This window comes from Lissotriton vulgaris, chromosome 5, assembly GCF_964263255.1.
Source record: "Lissotriton vulgaris chromosome 5, aLisVul1.2, whole genome shotgun sequence".
Taxonomy (NCBI): Eukaryota; Metazoa; Chordata; class Amphibia; order Caudata; family Salamandridae; genus Lissotriton; species Lissotriton vulgaris.
The window spans coordinates 1,882,305,514-1,882,324,106 of record NC_141693.1 but is presented as its reverse complement, the minus strand read 5'-3'; the positions used below and the strand labels follow the sequence as shown (position 1 = coordinate 1,882,324,106).

Sequence of the window (18,593 nt, the reverse complement as noted above, 5' to 3'; positions counted from 1 at the left end):
CGGGGCACAGCCGAGATCGGCAATCACAGTTAAATACTTAAACAGTTCAAAAGAGCAGTCTCATGCACAGAGCAGCGCTAACGGCACCAAAAACGAGCAGCTTCTACACTAATTACGCAATTTCTAAGTGTCTGGCAAAGAGAAGTGAAAGTAAATTTATCGTAGGTAGGGCACTGAAAAGCGCTTAGCTGAAACGATACCAGGCGCAGAGGGGGAGCACTCGCAACACGGGTCCAGCAGGGTATCAGGCAGCACTGAGGTAGGCAAGCTGGCAGCAGGCGTGGGAGCGTGTGTGAGCGACCGCTTCGGGACAAGCCCAGGTAGTAGTACAAAATATATGCGCCTAACATCAACTGGTGTTAAAAGTCAACACTCCCTGACACAAGCTTTGCCAGGAAAATATAAATCACCCTTGTCCCTGAGCTCTTACTGGCTGGCTCCCAGAAGGTATTCAAACAGAGCTTACATAGCTGATGTTCAGTTCACTTGACACCTTCCCATCAGAGCGCAAACTGCACTATTTGAACCTCACTACTACTCTCCACTACTCCTCCTGAATGTCATAGGCCCTATATCCAAGCTGAAACTACTCTAGGTGGCTTTCACTTGCAATCTCCCTTTCTTCCTTAAGCTTGTCCCCTCCACCCTCACAGTTACTGCCCAGGATAACCTTTACAACAATGTGCTGGATATCAAAAATGTAATCCTTACTTGCTGTTATCCATCAAGGGCCTCCAGCGAGAAGCTGATTTTGGTACCACAGGCCGCAGAGTACGGAAGCTGTACCTTGGGAATGTTCAGCTTGGGGGCCCTGGGCCCACCAGTGCCAGGAAGAGAAGCGGCCAGCAATGTGGAGTGCTGCGTGGCGGGGCCTTGCTGCTCTCAGTGATGGAGAAAGTAACACACAGAGCCCAAGAGCCCCTCAGCCACCCAGAAAAGCAGCAAGCTGCTCAGCCTCAAACCCACTATCCTCGCGCCACAGGAGCCCTCAGCCCTGTGCGATGGAAGGAGCACCGCAGCCGAGCCTTGAAACATGATATAGAAGCTGTTGCACCTTGCACTTGCCCCTCTTCTTACAGTGATTGCTCCTGGGGCGTGTAAGGACAGTCCAGTGGAACCGTGGCAGACAGGGTTCAGGACTAGAAGAGCATGCCGGGAGCCACTATAATATTTCTTTTCAAATGCTCCCTCTAGAAAGGAAAATGCCCGCCTTCGAGGCTGCCCCCCCCCCCCCCTCTGTCTTGTCTTATTACAGCTTGTCTCGCACCAGGAAACACTCTCTACATCACATTCATGTCATGGCACAACATCGGATTCTTTGAATGGTACCAAAAAGTTATACCTTCCCTGACAATGAGTGACGTTTACGGAGTGCGTGATTGTAATACTGCGAGTGCCCGGCACTACAAACTGTTACAGGACAACATACTTGCACTCCACACTACAAGATCCACCACGCCACATACTTCGTATGGTGGCCTCATTAGGGGAAGGAAAAGTGAATAATATGTTATAAAGTTGATTTTTTTTTTTTTTTTTTAATAAAAAATAAAAAGTAACCTCAAGACTTTGTTGCTTATAAACTGCATTGTGATCATGATGTTCAGATGAAAGCTTGCTCTACGGCCCACGTCTAGATACATCGCGGCCGGCCCGGTTGGGTTGTAGGCGGCATGCTGTGTTAGTGGTATACCCCCACCGAAAACGCATATACATCTTCATAGGGCATGTCATAGCTGACGGCCTACTGACGTGGGTTGTAGGCATTAAAGCAGTGTGCTATGTGTTATTGACCAATAAAGGTTTTCAAAAAAAAAAATGCCCGCCTTTTCCCGCTAACAGAATGAGGACGTCAGGATCACCGTAGGGGCAGGAAGCAGAAGCGGAGAGGCGGGCGGAAGTTAGAGAGTGGGGGAGGTGCCTTTTAAAGAAGACTGACCTATGCTGCGCAGATTATGAAGCAGGAGGGACAAGGACGTGATAACAGCCGGGGAAAACTGTATTTTCGATCATCAGCCTTAGGTAGGACTAATGGCAGGCGCTGCTCAGCTGTTTTCTGCCAGAGTAGCGAAATGTGCCTCATAATAAGACATGCGCACATGCATCATTGAATTTTAACTATTTTATGGCGTTCACCGGGAAGACCCGTGTGAACTTAAGAGAGGCAATATGGAGTGTAGACCCGGCCCTAAGAAATAAGTGCCGGTGCTAAGCACCGTAAATAAATTCCCTTCTCTTACCCACACTGATTTTTTAGGCTGAGGCGAGATCTATTGTTATTGATAGGTGCACGCGCTTGAAAACATCAGGACATCAGCTGTGCACGCGTACGGCTCGGCTCGCGGCATTATCACAACGCCTACTCTCACCATACGCGTGCACATCTCACGGCACCTGGACATGCCATGTGCACGCTCACGGCATCTCTTTCAGGCAGCCGATGTGCACGCTCATGGCGTGTCCTTCAGTGTGCGCCTTACAGACATGGGTCCGCTAACAGAATGGGCGCCAGCAATGCACCCAGCCTAGCTCTCACTCAGTGGCTCGGTCTGCAGGTTCCCTGGCCGTCTCTTGGCACGCCGCCGGGCTCTCCTCACCACTCGGGAGCCCCGTCTCGCCTCTGGTGCCATGCAGTCTGCCTCGCTCTTCACCCGGTCCCTCTGATGGGGCTGGGACGTCAGCATGGAGCCTGCAGAGTTCCGGACGTCCTCCCCGGCGGTTCCTTCCTGTTTGTTTGGCAGGCCCTGCCCACGTCCCAACAAAGGCTGCCTGACTTTCGCCGATATCTTCACCGAAGGCAGGGAGTGCGCCCCGCGATCGTCCTTTATGACCCTAGATCATGTTTATGCTATAAAGGTTACAAAAGCCAATTGCAAGTTAGGAGGCACAATAATACATTTTAAAAAATACAATTATGTTTGGGGCGCTGCAACGGAGCTATGCACAGGATAGGGGTATAAGCGTATATTGCATTTCCCTTACTACTCCCCATCACGAGAAGGAGAGTGCCAACACGTGCGTGCATGAATGTGTGTGCACGCAAATGCATTTTTTTATTTTTTGAACCCCCATCCATTCACGGTTGCTGCTAAAACTGTGATGTGCATACGTGACGATGTATGCATGTGTAAATGTTATCATGCAGGGGTAGCTGTAGCGTTAGAATGCATAAGTGCTCTACACAATCATCTGTTATCATACTGGCCTTTTCCTCTTAGTTTCTTTTTTAGCTTTCCGCTTTGCGAGTAAAGCATTTTTTACTAGCGGATGCTGCACAGCTTTGGCAAACAGCAACTTGCTTGTTTGATGCAGGGGCCGCTCAGGGTGGAGTGCTCCACTACAAACAATGCAGCGCCTGGACAGACAGCGTCCGACAGCACAATGGTTTCCTTTAAGCTCACTCTTCAAGTGCATTCTAACCATGTGTATATACATGGCAATAAAAGTGCACAATATCTGTGCAATATTTCAAAGTTTGTAGCATAAATCAAATAATGACCATGTCGCTAATGTACAAAACTAATAACAGGGGTGGGGAATTCATATCTCCCGACGCCCGAGACATCTAGATTTTCTACAAGGGCAAGAGGTTTTAATTTCTGTTTTGTCCGAAGGACAAGTAGAAAGTCCTAAAGTAATTTGATACACAGCTGTTGAACTCTGTTGTTCACATCTAGTTAATAAGTCGCTCAGAGCAGTTTATTAGCACTGAAAGGACGAATGCAAAAGCTGGGGGTTGCACTTTCACTTTCCCCTAAGCAGAAGAACATGATGGAGCGAAGTTCAAAGTTGCAGCTACCTCCGACCCCAGCATGTACATCCACAGCAGTATCAGGCTCACGTGTGGCTTGTGGGCCCCCTCCGGGTCCTTTCATTTACTTTGTGCCTGAGACGAACATCGAGCTTCTGCAGCTCCAGAACACCTGCAGCACTGGCATGTAAGAGACAGCCTTTTCTGCCTCTTGGCCCCCGCTCTGACTTGAACTTGTGATCCCTGCCTTTCATTCTGTGCTTCACCCTTGGGTCTCTTAAGGCCCCACGATTCCTCCACATCCTCACCTCCAGGAACTAATGTAAAGCACCTTATTTTCCCTTCTCATGAAGCTCGTGCCCCCCCCCTCCCCTTTGTATTTCCTATACACCTCCGCCGCCATCTCTGACAGCCCTGACCCCTTTCTCTTGGCCTCTCATATCTTACGCGTACATTGCATCTCCTTACTTTCCCCGTGGGGCTTTCATGCAGGCCTCAGGCCCACACCTATTTCTATACGTGCACTTCGTCTCACTTTTTGTCTTCTTCAGGGTGCGCTGTAAACACACAGTTGTAGCAGCTACTGCAGCTGTGAGGTTCTTGATAGGTGTCTTTCATCTGCAGGTTCACAGACAAAGGCTAATTAATGTGAAAGGGTGGGTGAGTGGGTTAAAGGGTGGATGGATAGATGCAAGGATTGATGTAAGAATGGGTGAGTGAAAGGATAGAAGGATTAACGCAAGGGTAAATGAATGGATGGGGTGAACGAGCATGGAAGAGTGAAAGGATGGATGGCTGAATGAAATGGTGGATTGACGGCTGAAAGAACTAAGATGGATGGGTGGATGGTTAGGTGGGTGGATGGATGATAGGTGGATAGATAGGTGGGTGGATGGTGGATAGGTGTGTGGATGGATGGATAAGTGGGTGGATGGAGGATAAGTGGATAGGTGGGTGGGTGGAGGATAGGTGGATAGGTGAGTGGATGAATAAGTGGGTGGCTCGGTGGAAAGGTTGCTGGATGGATAAGCGGATGGATGGATAGATTGATGGGTGGATAGTGGAGTGAAAAGGCTGATGAGTGAAAGGGTAGATGGAGGGATTGAAAGGGTGGATGGATGAGCAAAAGGACAGATTGATGGTGGGATGGCTGAAAGGGAGGCTGGATATATGAGTTGAAAGGAGGATGGATGGGGTGAAAGGATGGATGGATGGATGAGTGAAAGAATGGATGGAAGATGAGTGCAACTGTGGATGGATATCTGAGTTAAAAAGAGGATGATGGGGTTAAATCGTGGATGTATGAGTGAAAGGATGGATGGAGGGATGAATGAATGGAAGGAGGAATGGATGAGTTTGATGGATAGATTTGGAGATGGAAGGATAGGGTTGGAGAAGGGTGTCAGGAACCCCCCCATTGTGGCAGCTACAATGGGGGTGCAGCCCGTAATGTGCCTCTTCGGTCTACAACTCAGCAGACAAAGGCTGATAAGTAATGTGAAAGAGCTGGTGATTGAGTGAAAGGATGGATGGATGTGTGGGTGAAAGGGTGGTTGGATGAGTGTGTCTGGCTAGATGGATGGATGAATGAATGAGTGAGTGAAAGGATAGGTTCAAGGATGGATGAGTGATAGGTATGGTGGATGGACGACTGATGTGATGAAGGAACGAGTGGATGCATGGGTTATAGGGTGGATGGATTAGTGAGAGAAAAGATGGAAGAGTGGAAGGATGGATGGGTGGGCGGAAGGATGGATAAATGGATGGATGAATAAAAAGGAGGGTGGATGGAAGTAGTGAAAGGGTGGTGGATGGTGAGAAAAAGGATGGGTGGGTGGCTGCAATAGATGGATGTATAGGTTTGGAGATGATTGGGTAGGTTTAGATATGGGTGGGCGGATGGTTGGATGGAAAAACAATGGTGAAAGGCTATTGGATGAAAGAATGAATGGATGACAATGTAAAGGTAAAATGGTAGATATCAGTGGGCGAATGAAAAGTTGAATGGGTAGATGCTTGGATGGGAAAGACGAGAGCTTTTCTAGAGAGGGTTGCAATGGCTTTCTTCACTTGCTTGGTAGCATAAGAACTTTGGTTCAAAGTGGGGTGTATTTTAATTTTCTGCTCACGCACTTGGCCTGCACTATGCTCCTTACTCTATCTCGGCTTATCAGGTGAGCGTGGTGCTGTTTGCAAGCACGTTCTTCCTAGACAGCCAACTGTTTTTGTTCTCAAAAGGCCCACATTGCCACAGTAGTTCCTGGAACTGAACAAAACTACTTTTTGTGCAGATATGCTACTTGTAAAAGAGCAGAATGCTGTTACACACAGTGAAGTCAGCCGATAGATAGAGAAAGCATTTTAATTAAAACAAAAGTTCTTGGTTAAAACTCAATTGTTAAAGAAAGCCACAAAAGTGCACAATGATGGATGTCCTTGCATTAATGCAGATTTACATCTTTCATGAATTCACATGAATTTCCTTAAGTAGGCCAGGAAATCATACTCTAGGAAATATTTGTGAATTGCACTTTCACATGAGCTATGAATGTGTAGTTTTGCCACTGCGAAAATCTGTTGAATGCTTACAAGTTCACTTTTCTTCGAACCACATTTTTCCCAGCCCTCAAAGAAATTTTACTACTGTCAGGAGTACATTTCCAACCCTTCTTAGTATTGGAAAGGATTAAAGAGAGCTGATGATAGCCCTCAAAATATGCGCGTTAGTAGGTTTGCATAGACTCGAAAGAGCATTCTAACCCAGTAAATATTGCTTACTGCTACTTCCAAACCCAGCATGTAGACTTGCAGAAAGGATGCAAAATAAGAGATTTGCTAGTATTCAAATCTGTCTATACTATGAGCCTGACATAACCAGAGTGGCAATTGCCAAAGCTCTTTTATGACGAGACTGCTGCCATTATTTGACGGTGCACTATATCGCACTAAAGGGACAAGTGGGTTTTGTTAAAGGACAAGCAGATTTATGAAGCTACTTGTCCCATGGACAACTAGATATTTTACTAAATTCCACAACCCTGTAATAATAATAATAATGGAGGCCTATTCAAGGGGCAAGATGGAATTCCTCTGTTTTTTGCGATGAGCGGCGCCCTCAGGGAAGCACTTTCAATCATTCAAAATGAAGTACTCAAGAGGATATATGAACCGTGATGTCACAACTCAACATCTGGGGCAAATGGATAACAAAATCATGCGCCATAAGAGTTAGTAAACAAATGTGTACACATTTTTTCCGTGTCACATTGCTGCTCTTTCACGTTATTATTATTAAAAATCTTTTTGCTCTTACAATTACTCATGCTTTCATAAGGTTGTTTTCCAAATAGGGGTACCTTTCAGTATGCAATGTCTAGGCTTTATATTAAAAATGAATATTGTTGATTGAAATCCGAGTAGTAAATTGTTCAAAAACTCACAATGTTAATAAAGTACTGTAACCAGTAAATTATTACTCATCATTAATTTTTAACTCAGTAAAGTTCAATAACTAATCTAGACCTGCACTGTTTGTGCCATGATAAAGGTGTAGCGGTCCAGGAACGTAGTTTAAGGTAAAATGGAAGGCGGGAGCCCAAATCATCTTGAAGAGACAGAAAAAAAAAAATTCTCAGCTGTTAAAATTCACTTTTTCCCCAAAGCCCAAAAGGTATCAGAACTTTCAGCGCACTGTGACGCAGACAGACGAGGAGCAAGATCTATCTATCACCCTTCTCAATGGTGATTCAGCAGATGAAGCTTCTTTTTTTTTGTTTGAGAAGCTTTATTAAGAAACTTATAAACAAGCAAAGACATCAGCAGAAAACAGTAAAATTGCTTAAACATGGTAAATAAGAGTGGGTACTAATGTCAATGAATGAGAAGCAAAACGTGTTTTATAAGGATTTCAAAGGGAGAAGGTAAAGGGAAAGAAAGGGGAGGGAGAAAAGAAAATAAGAGTACAGAATATAAAATATTAAGGCTAAATTACGGCAATTGAGCAAATAGTACAATTTCCAATAACAAGATTGAACAGCATGAAGGATAACAAATCATGTGAAATAGTTGTAAAAGATAAAATGACAAGAAGTAGAGAGTAGGATTCCTTCAAGGGGGTTTAAAATTCTCTGAGTTGACAGAAATAGGTTGTTTCAAAGTCAGTTGATCCAGGTATAAGGTGAGAGCTAACCAGTAGAGATCAGTGTTGCGAATTGGTTTACATGAAAAGGCGAAGGCAACATCAAGTCTGTGAAAATGACATACAGTATTCCACCAACCCAGTATAGAAATATTGGTGAGGGATTTCCAGTTGGAAGAAATATGTTGGAATGCAAGAGCGAGCATAAGATCAAAGAGAATATGAGAGTGTGGAGGAAGCTGTAAGGAATCTGAAAGACTACCCGGAAAGAGAATAATAGTGGTGTATGGAATAGAGAGTGAAAAAATGTGAGAACTGTATAACCAAAATTTGTCCCAAAAGTTGGAAACAACAGGACAGAAAAAGAATAGATGTACAAGATCTGCATGTAAAGCATCACAAGTCCAGCACTTAGAGTCAGAAGAAGGCATGAAACGAGATAAAGCAAGAGGAGAAAGAAAAAGTCTATGATATAAATAGAATAGAGATTGAGTAAGAGAAGCAGATCAGGAAATTTTTAGAGACCTAGACCAGATTTTATCCCAAAGAGCAAGAGAACCAGTACACTCGAAATCCGCTTCCCAAGCAAGCTCCACTTTAGTCTTAGCACGATCTGGGTTTGGAGAGGAGAAGAATCTATAAATAAGAGAAGCTTTAGGGAGAGTGGCAAGTATAGTAAGAAGAGGGGATTGAGGTAGTAAAGATGAAGTTGAAGAAGGGAGAGAATAATAACGATCAAGAATTATTTCCATGAGAATAGTGAATTTGTGCAAAAAAGATTGTGGGCATTTGAATAAAAGTTGAAATTGAGGAAAAGAGCAAGGGAGTAAGCCATCAAATAGATGATTAACCCATATGACACCTTTTACTCTCCATTAGGTCCAAGGTCTGTTATGTAAAAGTATAAGAGAGTCATACCAAATGGGAGTATTTAAAAAGAACCCACGTGTGAGAGGGAGAACCAAAGGTTTTAAAAGAGAAGAGGTATGTTTGAATAAGTGGGATAATATAAAGGGAGACTTGGAAGAAAAACGTATCACTTAATTGAAAGAAAAAGGTAGCAAGAGAGTTTGTTTAATGAGAAGCCAAAGGGGAGTAAAAGGAGAAGGTTCCGAAGAAAGCCATCTTGATGCCTGACGCAGAGAAAAGGATTTATGGTAAAGGCAAAAATCCGGAAATTTAACTCCACCATTGAGTTTAGGTTTGCGGAGGGCAAGGAGGGAGATTCTAGATTTTTTATGTTTCCAAAAAAACTTTGAAAGGGAGGAATCAATACGTTTAAAATAAAGGGCAGGAATATGGACAGGTAACATGGAAAAAATGTAAATTAGAATGGAGGCTATCATCATTTTAATTGAGTCCAATCGGCCCCACCAGGAAAGAAAAAGAGGATTCCAAGAGGAAAAAGCAGATGAAGCTTCTAATGTGCTGACTAGACATATTGCAATGAGATTTCCTTCAGTGCTACCTACATGACACAGCTTGTGCATTGCTGTGGCATTGTTTCAGCAATGACTCCTGCATCTCTTTATTTTTTAGACACTTTCCTCACAGCTGTTGACATTCTTGCAACTTAGTTACTGGGATGTTCAAACTGCTCTTGATTGCTGTTTTTATTCGTTCTACTCACAACAGTGGGACTGCAAGTTTGGGATCAGAATAGGTATTTGCTCGCACTGTCCTTGCCTAGCGTTTAGCACTTACACCTACCTGCTTGTTAACTCTTTAAGACTGTGTTTCTGCTCAATTCTTTGTTTTGACATTTTACCGTTTCTCGATAGATGCACTATTTTGACAGACCACTTGAGTGTCATTCCTTCATGTGTTGATTTTATTTGGTGTTAACTTTTACATGCACGCGCTCACATCCCGTGTGTGCATATGTAGGTCATTAGGTATGGTGTAGCCAATGCCATTATAATTGCTTCTACGGCGAGTAAAACAAATCATGCACAGCTGGATTGGTGCCATCCTCTCTGAAGTTCAATTACAAACATCTGTTGCAGCAGGATAAAAAACAAGCATTTGCAAACCAATAGGTCTCGCATTTACGCGAGTAAGTTATTGGCATTGTTAATGACGATTCCTTTTATTTATATTTTACAAACCAAAACATAAATAAAAGTGATAGTCATTTACAATGCCAATAACTCAAACTGCGAGACCTATTGCATTGCAAATGCTTGTTTTAATTCTAACACTGCGAAGTGTCCATAGGCCAGTTTTAACAGCCGAATATTGACACCCTTTGCTATGAAGAAAATCAGGAACTGTTGCAGTCTGTTGATGTCTCAGTAGTAGCCACACTTGAACAATCAGACTGAGACACCTGAACTCCTAAACTGTCATAGAGTAAAGCAAGAACAGCTTTAACTTCTGGAAACAGATCTCAATCTCCAACAAAAATTTCATGATTCGAAGCCTCAACTTTCAGTTCACATACCGGACATCTGCCACCTCAAGGGCTGAACAACTAACACATGAAACATTTTCAAGTTATTATTTAAAAAAAAGATTAAAATAAAATAAATGTCTTCATATTTCTGATTTTATGCAGGCCCGTTTAAAGCTAAGATGACTTTACTGTGAATACTACAGCCTGTCAGTAATCCTTTACAGGAACACAGAAGCACAAATATAATTGGTTTGGGAAACAACTGGAACAACACGGGCAAAGACACACTTTAATCACAGAGAGTGCGTTCTAGTGTCCGGATGGGCGGGGAGAGGAGAGAATGCATTGGAACAACAAGCTTTAGCGCATACAAGTAAGTTGGGCTGGGGCCGGGTTGGGGGCGGCTAGTTTTTAATGGTTTGGGGGGAGGTCGGGGCAGACTTATTAAACGGGGGCAGGCTTTTAGGGCTTAGGGCTGGGGGAGGGGTTTGGGGAGTTTTTAGAGGTGAGGTTAGGATTTAGGGTTTTTTAGGATTTTAGGGATTTTTTTAAAGGGGAAAGGGTTTTAGGCCTCAGGGCGGGGAACATGGTAGGGGGAGTTTTAAAGGCAGTGCGGGGTAAGTTCCAGGGCTTAGGGCAAGGGGAGGGTAGTTTTCATATAGGGTCAGGGTTTTAGGCCTTAATGGGGTAGAAAGGGAAGGGGTAGTTTTAAGGGCAAGGTAGGTTTTAGGCCTCAGTGTGGGGGGGTATGGTAGGGTGGATAGAATTTTTGGGCTTAGGGCGGGAGGGAGGGTCGGGATAGTGGCGATTTTGACCACGTATATCCGCTTGCCAATCATGCCTTTACAATGAAATTGAGTGGTAAAGGCATGCGAAGTAAAGTAATGCGTGGTTAAGACGCATTCGTGGTTCGGGCTGCGTTGTAGAGACATGCGTGATTTAGCCATGCGTGCCTCTGTCTTACAACCAATCAGCTTACACTGAGCCAGCCGCGGACGGTAGTGGGATGACCTGCAGGGCGGTGACGTGGGGAGGGGAGGGGCAGAGTGGGGGGGGGGGGGGGGGAGTAATGTATGGATGCAGTGCGCGCACCAAAATTCGGGCCCCCGCCCGCCCCGACATTGTCCATGGGTCCCCCGGAGTAGCAGCCCGTCCCGACCTTGGCTTCAGGGCCCCCGCCCGCCCCGACATTGTCCGTGGGTCCCCCGGAGCCTTACCTTACATCCGCCGCACCTCCCCGCGCTCCTGAGTTCACCGGTCAGCCGCTCCTCCCCTCTCCTACCCGCCTGTCCGCCGCTCCTCTTCGCTCCTCCCAGCCTGTCCGCCGCTCCTCACCGCTCCTCCCCGCCTGTCCGCCGCTCCTCCCCGCGCTCATATCCGCTGCTCCTCCTCGCGCTCCTGGACGTCGCTCCTCCCCGCGCTCCTGATGTCAGCACGCACGTAGGCGCTACTTCCATAGGACTACTTTTTTTTTTCTTGTAAATTTTTTAAATAACGTATATTTTTTTAATTTATATGGCCTATGTCCATTGCACACCCTGAAAATTTTAACAATGTATCGTGTGTGTGGATTGGCCCTGTGGTTCCCGAGTTTGCCCGCCTCAAAGGTTCAAAGGTCTTCCTTTATAATAGTAGTAAAGATATGTTTACTTACCTGTAAAACTCCATAATCCATACATTACTATCCCCACCCTGCCCCTCCCCCTCCCCACGTCACCGCCCTGCAGGCCATCCCACTACCGACCACGGCTGCACTGAGCCTATGTTATTATTCACAAGCCGGTCCTGTAGAAGGCCTCCCCTGGACAAATTCAGTTAAGCAGAACCATTTGTCACCTACTCTGTATAAAATCTATCGATAAAGAGACGGAGCAGGATTATGTCTACTACTCAGTTGAAGCGATGAATAAATTGGCTTCCATGTGCAACTGATCAGAGTTTAGTACATATTTCACTTCTGTTTAATACTTCTTGTTCCAAAAACATGGTTGCAAATGCCTATATGAATGATAAAGGCTGAGAGCTTCAAACATATTCACCCATGGTATTAGACACTGTTGATTTGTCTGGCAAAGAATGAATAATTGTTTTAAAAACAGAATAGTGAAAAAAATCCACTTCTTGTAAATAACCTTCCACTATGCAAGATAACAAATATAAGCGGATGTCTGATGAATCTGGAATATCTAATAATAATGTTACACAAGATAGTTTGAAATCTTCATTACTGAAAGATTTAATACGATGATAAACGCAAGATTTGCATTTGGGTTTTACGATTAGCCTCCCCTCTTCACTAGCACCCATAGGTGGATTTACAACCCAGGAGGCAGGAACCATCTCCTAAAGTTCCTGCTTTGCTGGCCATCAATGAGAAGCTTTAAATGTCTTTGTGGTTAAGAATAGTAATGAAGGGAGATTGCAGAGGAAGTCTGAGCTATTCAGGCCGTATCAGTGACCACCTTCAAATTACACGTGCAGAAAAATATATCAAATACTGGCGGTTGAGGGGGACCTGGAGACTACACCTCTTGGACTCCTGAACATATAGTAATGCATATTAATATCCTTGCTACTATCACCCTTCGACGGTGCGGTCATCTTCCCCAAAAAAGTTAGCTAAACATGAATCATGGATATGGTTAAAGCTGGATTACATTTAAATAATATCCAAACAATAGCTCCGGTAACCCCTGGATCCCTAGAGGGACATTATGCTTTTATGATCCATCAAATCGCAGATGATAGTTTCACAGTCAGGACAACTCTCAGCCAGGTACGTCTAACATGTACATAAATGCTGTGGTCATCTGGAAACTGTTTGATTACTGTTCCCTTACCTCGATCTGTTTCGCTTCCGTCTCTTCCTTGCGATGCAGTTCAAGGATATTGTTCAGCTTCCTCTTCAAAGGATTTAGACAACTCCAAAACTTCCCCTGAAACAAGAAATTCTGTATTTTCAAAGCCATACCGATGTACAACTATCCTGCTGAGGCTGAGATACCTACTCTATATCTGTATTTTATCAACATTGTTCTGCTCTGTAAATGTTACTTATTCATTTGGACAGGAAATTTGATGACTAGCATGTGGTCTACAAACAGATTATGGCGATGAGTGATTTACTCAAGGTATTCTGATGCTTGGGTTAGCGACAGAGTTTATGGTGCATATTTTCCAGCATGCGGATTGCGAGGATGGGCGTGTACTCCCACATAAAATACATGCTCATGGGCACCATAGCTGGCACCACATTTTTTACGATAAGCATATTGCGATGTTCTGGGGATGGCTCCTTATCAATCGATGGAATTATAATGGCCTTGTTCTCCAGCACATGATTTCCGATGATGAGCTTCTAATGATGCTTGTTTGCATTGGGATTACGTGATGCAGACAGGACCAGTTGACTTTAGCCTGTCCACTCCACCTACACACAGGTAAAGTGGACGTGGCAGCCTTTTACGTACACAGAGGAACGAGACAACATGAGGAAAAGTGACTCAACAGACAGGATAGCATGGAGTAACATAGGTTGGCCGAGGAACTTCAAGTTAAGGTCTATACCAGGCAAGAATGGCAAGCAGGCCACATACAACACATAATCTACGGACTATCTCTGCAGTCTTCCTTAACCAGGGTCTTTTGCTTCCCTATGTGTGAGACATGTTAAGAAGGTGCACCTGCAGGGTGAGTGAGAGGCTTCCTTGCTCATTAGAGAGACTGGGTGCTTGATTCTTCGTTATCCTCATCGGTGTGTGGTGATCCAAAATAGTGGAAGTGTTTCGGGGAGGCTGCCGAAGTGTCTGCTGACCTGGGCACCTGGTTTTCTTCATTACTTTCCCTCCTGCTTCCACTAACAGTTGTTTCTTTCAAACAAAATTGAGAAGCTTTTGACAGCACTCCTGTGGGCCAGTGATTATAACAATTAGGGCATAAGTAAAAGGCCCCTAATGAATCAGCCTCTAATAATTATAGAGTAAGCAAAAAAACACTTGACAAATTGACATTCAATGGCAATTATTCAGATATAGAGTTCCAAGATATAGTCCACTTGTTATTTGTTTTCTTCAATCTTTATTCTTATAATTCCAAAACACAGGTATTCCCAGCAAAATTAGACATCACCAACACGTGTTTCGTCCTGCACAAGGACTTTTTCAAGGCATAAAGAAGGCGAACTGGAATGTAAGTAATGTAACGTGAGAGAATCTTCCGGTCCAAAGTATCAGCGCGCTGCAGAGACCGTTTGGTTGAGGACATGCGATAGCCCGACTTGTGCTTATCAACTTATCATGGTTGTTAATCTCACTTCTGCTACTACTCCGGTCTGCCCTTGAGTGTTCGTTTAATAGAACCTGATATTTACATAACATGCTGCCAATGATGACTTAATTGTGTAGCTAGCGTACGAGCTGGGTCACATTTGACCATTGTGATTGATACTTTGGACCGGAAGATTCTCTCACGTTACATTACTACCCTTACTTTTCACCGTGTTACTCATATATCGGACAAATTAGTCCTTTCTACAATATCGGTCTACTTTGCCTACATTTGATGCCCATCTTACATTCCAGTTCGCCTTCTTTATGCCTTGAAAAAGTCCTTGTGCAGGACGAAACACGTGTTGGTGATGTCTAATTTTGCTGGGAATACCTGTGTTTTGGAATTATAAGAATAAAGATTGAAGAAAACAAATAACAAGTGGACTATATCTTGGAACTCTATATCTGAATAATTGCCATTGAATGTCAATTTGTCAAGTGTTTTTTTGCTTACTCTATAATTATTAGAGTCTGATTCATTAGGGGCCTTTTACTTATGCCCTAATTGTTATAATCACTGGCCCACAGGAGTGCTGTCAAAAGCTTCTCAATTTTGTTTGAATTCATGTGACACACTTTTAGTGTGTACAAACGGCATCTTTAGGTGGTAGGTGCCCTGAGTTTCTATAGCACCCTATTGTTTACCTTTTTCCTTATGATGTGTACTTAATTTAGAAATAATAAGTGTTCTGTGTAGAGTGTGTGCGGACGTTTCCCTTTGGGAACACTACCACCCTTCCTCTTTTTTTGTGAACAGTTGTTTCTTTGATGGGGTGTCAGGTCATCCATCATTCCTTTGTAGTTGCAAGAGCTGCCACAGTAACCCCACTCCTCCCACTTTCTACCTTCATCTGCAGCTCTATGAGATGTAGCCTACTGTCTGGAACCCAATACGCATTGCACCTCGCACAGGAGAGGCACTAGTTGTCAATGGCCACTGAATCAGTTGATCATTCAGAGTCTAACCCCCAGATTCATCAAAGTCCTCTTTTGCGAGTCCTTAATAGCGATTATTAAGGAATCGCTATTAAAGACTCGCAAAACGGGATGCATGTAGAAATCGCAATTTATTTAGCGATTTCTAATGCTTCCTTATTTGCGATTCGCTAATTGCTAATCGCAAATAAGGGATGGCTTTCCCATTCATTCCTATGGGCCTCAAGGCCCATAGGAATGAATGGGGAGTCGTTCCTTATTTGCGATTAGCAATTAGCGAATTGCAAATAAGGAAGCGATTTCAAGGGTGCCAAGGTGTCCAAAGGACACCCTGTAGCACCCCTGAAATGCAAATGTACACTGGTGTTGCGCACACACATGTCCAAAGGACATGTGTGTGTGTGTGTAACATACAACTTAGAAAAATGCACTAAAGTGCATTTTTCTAAGTTTTCGCTATTTACCACGAAGTTACACTGTAAATAGCGGCACCATATTGCGAATTCGCAATTTTAAAAAGGTTCATGAATAGCATTTAAGGAATCTCTAATTGAGATTCCTTAAATGCGATTCTTCGCAATTTAGCGATTTCTGTAATTGCGATTTTTGCATTTGGGATGATGAATCCCAAATGCAAAAATAGCGCTCGCACAGGGCCAGATTCTCAGAATCTAGCCCTTTGCGAGCCGATTTTGGCTTCATGAATCTACCTGTAAGAATTTTGTGGTTGGAGGAGCATCCCAGACTTCAAAAGTTACATGAGAGTTGATTAGTTTGCAATATAAGTTCTAGCTATTTCGAGCATTACTATGTTTCAGGATTTTTGACCAACCATGGATGGAGTTTGCTTTGGAGGGGAGATGTGGCATACAAAGGAGAGCCTAAAGTATATACAAAATGATGCATGAAATGCTTGAATAAATTTCAGCCGCTGGTATATTTTTGGGGCCACTTTCTAGTCCATCGTTATTTTGCACAACATGCCACCTCAGTTCAGGGACCAGCCATATGCAAATCAGTCTTGACCCCGATCCAATGGGAACAGTCCAGCCCGAACTGCCAGGCCAGGTCCCCCCTGAACTGAAACACAAGCAACCCAGGACCGGCTTTCCCCTAGTTATGGTTTCAGCCAGGTATTCCTTGGTTTCAGTGTGCACGGAACCCACGTCTGGGCATACCTGTCCCACTTAGGGCGACACACTAAGGTATAGAAAAAAGCGATGGGCGAAATGCTTGGATCAATATCACTGTTAGACATCAGGCCTCCTGCTTAGTCTCGTGGAGTCATGGAAGGGGCTGAGTGCTGGCTTTGTGGTAAAAACACACTTTTGAGCAGATCCCTTGCAGTCCTAACGGAGGTGGAGTTTGTAGACACTCCCTTCCTTTAAAGACCTTGTTTAACTGAAGAGGCGTAGCTTGGCTTTCGGTTTTTCTGAATCGGGCTCCTCGCCCCCTCTCCGTGTTCTGCGAGTGCTCTCTCTCTGTTCCTGAGACCTGTATTTCCCTGTACGAACTCCATTATTGCATTTTTTGGACATTCCACGTTTCTAGTCTGCACACATCTATCCTGTCGTGAGTTAGCCTGCGTTTTGTGAGTACAGCTGACGCCCATTTTTTTTTCTCCCGCTGGTGTTGCCATTCCCCTCAATCCCGGCCGCACCCTGTTGTCTGAAATGGAAGCGGCCGCGTTTACCTTTCCTGAACAATATCTTTGCAGATACTTTGTATCCATTCAAAACGCTGAGCAGGTTGACAGCTTTTTTTTTTTTTATACGCGCGGAGCACCTTTCTCTTTTCCTTAAACTGATCAGCAGATAACACTGATTTCCAGTACCGCGCTATTCGCGCCTGATAGAAAAGTTAAGTTTACAAGCCGGTGAGGCGTTGCTGACTACCGGTTTTGGGAAGGACTATTAAAAATTTTCCTTCTGCTGTGAGGCAAAGGGCCTTATTTTTGACAGTTAAAAAAGGCTCACAGAACTGTCTTTAGTCATTATATTTTGTGTTACTGGATTATGGCCTGTTTAGGCTTCCTCATTTGTGCCTTGTTCTTCTGCCTGACTTGGAAGCTGGAAGACATATTTTCTGCACTGCTGGTTACAGAACAATTTCCTTTGGGACATCAGGAGATGTTCAGCTGGTAAGGGTCAGTGGGATTTCTATAGGGCCAGCACGGAGTCCATACATGACCATTATTATTACTGGGGAGGGGAAATAAAGTCCTAATGTTATGTTTATTGTTTCCATTGTAGGTTCACCTCTCCTCTTCTCTGGTCATTCCGAGGGAATCAGTTGGGGGATTTGAAGTGCATTGTCCTGGCTTCTGGTCCCCACATCTCCTGGAGTCAGTCTAGGAGTGCGAGTATTCTGAACATTCTCATCCAGGAACGGACTTTAGGAGTGTGGGGAAATTCTCTTCGCTCCTGTGGATTGAGCTGGGAGATACACCACAGGTTAGTGGCTTCGGCAACAATCAGCCACTGGTAATTACTCAGGCTGCATTATTCAAGCATTCCATACATCACTTTTTAGGTCAAGCCTAGGCTGCGCATGCGCTGCTCTGCGAGCCATGCTGTATTAGAGTATGTGTTTGAAACCCCGCCCACATTTTTCACTGTCTTGTGTCATTGTCCTTCGTAAAGGCTGGCTTCTGATTCGTTATTAGGCTGGTTAGTCCTTCCTTAGTATCGCCTTGTCTTCATTTGTACCTCCCATGAGGACTGGCCCTTTTACTTCAGTTGTTACACGGTACGCCTTCTTTAGTCTGTAAGCACTATTTTCTTTAATGAGTTTCTCTTTTCTGCAGGAGGGTCTCTCATGCGCAGTTGTGACCAACGGTATGTTTAACTCGTAACAAACGGGCGCTCTTCAGGGGTCATAGGAGACAGAAGGGGGCAACTCAGCGATGTCTTTAGGGAAGTCAAAGGTGCGGGATGTAAATTCCACTAGATCTGGCGTCTTTGTTTTCTGAACTAACATCTATGTTAAACATGAATATGCTTTACGTATGCTCCTCCGCTCACTTGCTAAAAACTATGACTTTAA

At 44.2% G+C, this 18,593-nt stretch overlaps 1 protein-coding gene across 1 annotated transcript in view; it reads right to left on the bottom strand.

Annotated features, from left to right (window-relative positions):
* Positions 1 to 18,593, bottom strand: part of LOC147717618 (E3 ubiquitin-protein ligase TRIM39-like) — a 229,897-nt gene that overhangs the window by 183,858 nt on the left and 27,446 nt on the right. The window contains exon 2 of the mRNA XM_086924409.1: positions 13,125 to 13,220. Within this exon, the coding sequence (XP_086780535.1) occupies positions 13,125 to 13,220 (96 nt within the window). The remainder of the gene's footprint in view (positions 1 to 13,124; positions 13,221 to 18,593) is intronic.